The sequence below is a fragment of the Bos taurus genome, chromosome 18 (genome assembly GCF_002263795.3).
Source record: "Bos taurus isolate L1 Dominette 01449 registration number 42190680 breed Hereford chromosome 18, ARS-UCD2.0, whole genome shotgun sequence".
Lineage (NCBI taxonomy): Eukaryota > Metazoa > Chordata > Mammalia > Artiodactyla > Bovidae > Bos > Bos taurus.
The window spans coordinates 22,613,192-22,619,095 of NC_037345.1; the positions used below are offsets into that span (position 1 = coordinate 22,613,192).

At 63.2% G+C, this 5,904-nt stretch overlaps 1 protein-coding gene across 5 annotated transcripts; it reads right to left on the reverse strand.

Moving 5' to 3' along the window:
* Window positions 1-1,829: 1,829 nt before the first annotated feature.
* On the reverse strand, window positions 1,830-4,849 carry IRX3 (iroquois homeobox 3). Of its 5 annotated transcripts, XM_024978460.2 has the most exons (5): window positions 4,215-4,849; window positions 2,895-4,047; window positions 2,699-2,765; window positions 2,375-2,505; window positions 2,162-2,254 (listed from the first exon to the last, which is right to left on the reverse strand). In XM_024978460.2, the coding sequence occupies exons 1-4, from the start codon at window positions 4,479-4,481 to the stop codon at window positions 2,418-2,420; spliced, it is 1,575 nt and encodes a 524-aa protein (XP_024834228.1). In that variant the 5' UTR covers window positions 4,482-4,849; the 3' UTR covers window positions 2,162-2,254; window positions 2,375-2,417. The 5 variants fall into 5 exon arrangements, with proteins under 5 accessions (XP_024834230.1, NP_001098466.1, XP_024834228.1 ...); XM_024978462.2 differs by lacking the exon at window positions 2,375-2,505 and having other exon boundaries at window positions 1,830-2,254; NM_001104996.2 differs by lacking the exon at window positions 2,375-2,505 and having other exon boundaries at window positions 2,144-2,254; window positions 2,928-4,047; window positions 4,215-4,642.
* Between the last annotated feature and the right edge of the window lie 1,055 nt (window positions 4,850-5,904).

Genomic DNA, 5,904 nt, shown 5'->3' on the forward strand with positions numbered 1-5,904 from the left:
CACTACCAGGAGTTTGAGGAGTGGGGATCAAGATTCTGGAATATAAGGACAAGACTAGAGCCATTTACTCCTCCTACCACATGCTAGCACTGGACATGCTTTGTCTCTCATCCTCGCCACCACCCTCCCAGGTCACTAGTCCCATTTTACAGGTGAAGACATAGGGTGCAGAGAAGCTCATTGTCTGCCCAGAGTTTCCCAGGATGCAGAGAGGGGGAACTCTGGTCTGTGCTCCATGAAGCCTGTGAGTTACTAGCTGAGGGGCTATCAGACGTGTCCATGTGCAGACACTCATGTTAACCAGAGGTCTCTGCCCGGGTATGCCCTGGCCTCTGAGGTTCGAGGTGCCGGCAGCTGGAACGGGACTCCACGTCTGGAGGCACTATGTCCAGGGCCAGGGTTGAACCACAGTCTATGCCTGCCACCTGGGAAGGAGCCTAAAGTCTCTCTTCTGGGTTAGAGGCTAGAGGAACAAGTCCCATCTTTGCTGGGTATACGCTTCTGTCTCACACGCCCACAGTGGGCCCCAAAGGCCGAAGACCGACCCTCCCTGCCTGCCCTCGGGGAGCCACCACACCAGGCTCTCCCAGCCTCCAGGCGGGTCAGCTGGGGCACAGAAGTGGCGGCTGTGCCCCCTGGGTGGGTCCTTGCTGGACTCCCTCCGCTTCCACCGGATCTCTAAGATGTACAATATGACGCAGCGCCCTGTTCCATGACTTCGAGTGTGCAGGCTCCCCCAAACTTCCGGGGACCCGCAGAGATGTCACATGCCCCACTGTGCGGAGGCAAACACAGGGTGTCTGGCCGCTCTATACATTTACCAACTCCACGTGGGAAGGGAGATGCAAAAAGGATACTCCCACTTTGTATCCCAAGGCGCCACTCTTCCAGCATCTCTACAACTTAAGTCACAGTTGGCCAGGGCTGGCTGACTTCAAGGGAGAAAAGAAGGCGCGGAAGGGACAAGACGCGCGGCCTGGCTGGAGAGGCCGCCGAGGCAAGCGCCGAGCGGCCCTTTTGTCCTGTAGAGGGAGCTCCAGCCCCAAATTTCCCGGCTCCCTCCCCCGGCCCGCCCACCCCTGTCCGGCCTGGAGCCGGACTCCGGGTTGGACCCTTGCATCGGCCCGATACGCAGCTCCCCCGCCTTCCCCGCGAAGGGACCTCAGAAAGCTGCCCTTCCAGGGCACTTTGGGAAAACCTACTGGGGTGCCAAGACGCACAGATGCCGCGCGGAACCGACCCCTCAACTCATAATGCGGGCTGGGCAGTGTCAACAAGGGGAAAGGATGTGCACCCCTGGATTTCCTGCTCCTCCATACACCCCCACTCACTGCCACCCCACATCCATATATCTATAAGGCGGTGTCTGGGGGTCCGTGTGGTTGGAAGGGGGTCTGAAACGGAGCTTACACAGTCCCTTATACAAGACTGAGTCTCCGTTGTGTCTATGGAAGGATGGGGGGCAGGCTTCCAGATCCTTCTTATGAGTCTTTCTGCTGTGTCATCAGACAAGGCCCCAAGGCCCCGCGGTTGCTTCAGTGGAACTGGGAGCTGGGCCCAGTTTCCCGGCTCCTGGAGGGGAATCTTGCCCCGTTTCCCACCTGTCTCCTCTGCCCTTTCTTTCGAGCGCCCGGGGTACTTCTCCAACTGCCTCTTCTCCAGCGGCGCCCCCAGCTCGGCCGCTTCGGCCTCTCCTTCGCTTCTGCTGTCCCTGACTCGCCTCGCCTTCTTTTCTGCTGATTCCGGCGACTCTTCAAACATGGGCGGGGGGTGGAGGGTAAAACAAAACAAAAAGCACCAAGCAGACCCCTCTCGGGGCAGACAGGCGGTTTATAGTCAAAGTGGCAACAGCTCATTTATTTAGCCAAAAATAGATACTTTCTTGTACAATTTGGTTCACACATATGTACATTTTTCTGTATATACAAAAAAAAAAAAGTCAGACGCGCTTATTCTCACTGAAACTCCACCCCCAAAACCAACCGAACAAACAAACCTCACAAACTCAGCTAATGTGGGGAACAGAAGCCACTGGGGGAGGACTGAGGGGGGGGGGTTTGTTTTATTCCTTTTTTTTTTCTTTAGTTTTCTTTTTAGGTATTCATACACCGACATGCTTACAAGTCATAACTATACAGAGCAATTTTTTTTTTTTTTACAATTATTACAACGATTTAAAAATTTCTTTTAAAAAAAGATCTAGGATGAGGAGAGAGCCGATAAGACCAGAGCGGCATCCAGGTGGTTCTGGGGCCTGCAAGACAGAGGCGATGGTAGTAAAGAAAGAGATTTTTAGGAGAGATCGATGCACCCTAGGACTGGGAGACCCAACCCAGGGTGGAGGCCGGGGGTCAAGGAAGCAGGCAGATCTCACTGTGAAATGAGGTCCAGCTGTGGACGCTGGTCTTCCAGTTTAACTATAAGATTGGGCGGGAGGCGTCAGGACCCGAGGTCTGGGGCTGGTAGGAGGTGGGCTTCACCGGAGCCCCGGTGTCTGGACTGGGACTGTCGGAGAGTCATCTCAGAGCCCGCGGGGAAGAAGGAGGAGTGTGTTTCGTCCCCTGGTGAAAGCGCTTCCTAGCTGCGTTCCCCCGGGGCGGGGTGGGGTGGAGGGACCTGAAACCTAGTTTGCTCCGCATTCCTTCCTTCCCCGGCCTGCCAGTCCCAAAACCCCCACCCCAGTTCGGGGGTCTCTTACCGCCTGGGCACCGGCTGGAAAGCTGTCTTGAGTAACTTTTTCTCCACTTCCAAGGCACTACAGCGATCTACGGGAAGCGGGGAGAAAAAGGAGGGCCTTTAGAGCGCTCGGCGTCCGGGGCTGCGGGAGGCGGGCGCGGCGTGGTAAGCGCTCTGCGCCCGCGAGGGACCTGCCCGGGCGCGACCCCCAGACTCACCCCCTCCCTCCAAATCCTGCGCGCCGCAGTCACCTGTTCCGCCCTCGGGCTCCGCCGGCCGAGCGAAGGCAGCGGCGGCGGCGGCGGCCGGGTGGCCCGCGGCTCCGGGAAGTCCCAGCAGGTGTGGCGGGCCCGAGCCCAGCAGGGAGAGCGGGTGCGGACGTGGGCCAGGCGGCGGGCCTGGGAACGGCCGGTTGGTCCAAGCGGGGAACTTGCCCAGCGGCGCCGAGACGAGTCTGTGGGCCGCGGCGGCGGCGGCCGGAGAGAGCTGCAGGGCCGAGGGCGCGACCGCTGCCCCGGGGGGAGAACCCCCCGCGCCCTGAGGCGAGCGGCGCGGGTTGTCCGGGCTTGTGGCCGTCTCGGCCAGGGACCAGATCTTGGGTTTTTGCAGGGCCGAGGCGGGCGCCGGTGCAGGAGCGCAGGGGTCCAGGCCCGCTGGGGGCGAGGGCGGAGATGGCGGAGCGGTGGCCACGGGCGGTGGCACTGGGGCCAGACTCAGGATGGGCAGGGGACGCTCCTCCAAGCCCTCGGAGCTGTCCTCCGAGTCGCTATTCTTGGAGTCTGAGATGGGCTCCAGGCCGAGGTCGCCGTCCCTGTGCGACGCCCCTGTCAGGGCCAGCTCGGGTCCCGCGACCGCGCCGTCTAAGTTCTCCAAATCGATCTCCTCGTCTTCATCGTCGTCCGCCAGACCCTCGCCCCCGGTGTCCTCCTCCTCCCCCCCGAGCTCCTCCTCCTCCAGCTCCAGTTCGCGTTTGCTGTCTTCTTCATCCTCCTCCTCGTCTTCCTCCTCGCGCTCGCTCCCATAAGCGTTGCCCTCCTCGTCGGTGCGGCTACGGGGCGCCCAGGTCATCTTGTTCTCCTTCTTGAGGCGCCGGCGCGCGTTAGCGAACCAGGTGGACACCTGGGTGAGGGTCATCTTGGTGATGATGGCCAGCATGATCTTCTCGCCCTTGGTGGGGTAGGGGTTCTTGCGGTGCTCGTTGAGCCAGGCCTTGAGCGTGCTCGTGCTCTCTCGGGTGGCGTTCTTGGGACGGGATGGGTCCCCGAACTGATACTGGCCATATGGGTAGAAGGCGGGGTGCGGGTGCGGAAACGCGGTGGCCGCGGCCGTATGCTGCACCCCGGGGCTGTCCTTCAGCTCATACTGCGTGCCCTGTACGCACATGGAGAAGGAAGGGACGCGCGCGGAGGGAGCATGGATGAGCCCCGGCCGTCGCCGCCTCCACCCTCCCGGCCCAGGCCTCGCTAGTCTACTCAGCGCGCACACCTCGTCCGGCGCCCCAGCTCTAACCTCCCTTCCGCGGCTCCCAGGGCACTTACCAGCTGAGGGAAGATGGGCAGCTCGGCGGCGTAGGGCAGGAAGGCGCCGTAGCCTTGGGCGGCTGCGGCTGCGGCTGCCGCCGCGGCGTAGGGCGCCCCGTACACGGACGAGAGCACGTTGGACAGGGACCCCGAGGCAGCCAGCTCCGAGGCGCCGGCTCCCGGGCCGCCCCGGGCCCCAGCGCTGCCACCGCCGGCGGCGGCCCCCGGGCGCTCGGGTGGGTAGAGCGGGCGGATGTACTGGTATCCGAGCTGGGGGAAGGACATGGTGGCCCGCGGGGCACGGACAGAGAGGGGGCCCGGCCCCCCGGGGCCGCCCAGCTCAGCGCCGCTCGCGGGCTCCGGGGCGCATCGGGGGCTGGGCCCGGCTGCGGCCGCGCTGCCTTCCGCGCTGCGCTGCGCTCCGCGTTCGCCTATTGATCTGCTCCGGGGCGGCGGCGGCGGCGGCGGCGAGGAGCCAGGTCAGGTCCGAACAGATTGGCGGAGATTCCCGGGGCTCCGGAATCTGATTGACATTTCTACGGGCCCGCAAGCCCCTCCTCTCTGCGCCGCGCTCCCTCCTCTCGGCCGCCGGAGCTGCCTCTGCCCGCGCCTGGCTTCTCGCTGCCCTCCTCTCCCCGAGCAGTGTCGCGCCTGGCTTCCTTCGCCCTCCTCTAGTTTTCACTCCCCCTCCTCGCCCTTCCTCTCTCCTCCCCTTTCTGCGCTCCTCTTCCCCCCAGGATCGCTTCCGCTCCTTCGGGCTCTTTCACGCTCCTGGACTACGGAACTCTTTCTCGTCTTTCCCTTTCTCTCTGTTCCTTTCTCTCCCCTTTCTGTTCCCGTCACTCTTTCTTTTTAAAACCTATTTTCTCTGTACACACACCACAGTCCCCACACTCTCATCCCCCCGGCCTCTGAGCTTTGGGTTAAGACGGCCTAAACTTGTGGACACTTGGGGTGCCGTGCGCGGGGGGTGGGGTGGGGGGGAGGGGGTGTGTGTCCATATCTGTGTCGGTGTGTCCGTCCCCGCCCTCACCCCCTCCCTCGCCCTTCCCCAAATCTCGGGTCTGACGTCGCGCCCTCTTATTCGACTTTTCCTCGCGTCTCCTTCGCGAGTCGCCAATCGCCTGGGCGCCCTGCAGGCGAGGCCGCCCACCCCGCAGAGAAGGCGCGCGGGGCGGGGCGGGGGCGGGAGCCCCGGCGCAGCTAGTCCCTTCCCGCCCCCTCTGGCCCGCGGCGGAAGGGGGCGCGGGAGGCGCGGGGACCGGGGTTAGCACTGGGTCAGCTCACCCCTCTAGCTTCTCGCCTCTCGGTACCTCTCCCTCTGCCCCAGCGCGTGGGATCTGGGTCGGGACCAGACAGACCCTAGTCCGGGGCAGGCGCTGGGACTTTACTCTGCCCCGGCCCGCTTTCCGGCTCGCACCTCTAGACTCTTGGCCACTCTCAGCGGCTTAGGGAGGGAGTGGAAGAGGCGTTAGGGAAGTGGGGGCGTGTGCTTTAAGGGAGTCTTCAAGGACCGTCTCACTGCCCGGGGCGGGGCGGGGAGGCGAGGTAGCCCCCTTCCCAGAGGACTAAATCCTGCAATTAACCACGTTCACACCACGCCGATGTCAGGGTGCAGAATCCTTTCTTAGAAATGGCGTGCGTTGTGGGGCGGGGTGGGGGGGGGCGGTGCTGCAGAGTGGACACCCGGGGCATCCTGGGGAGCGAT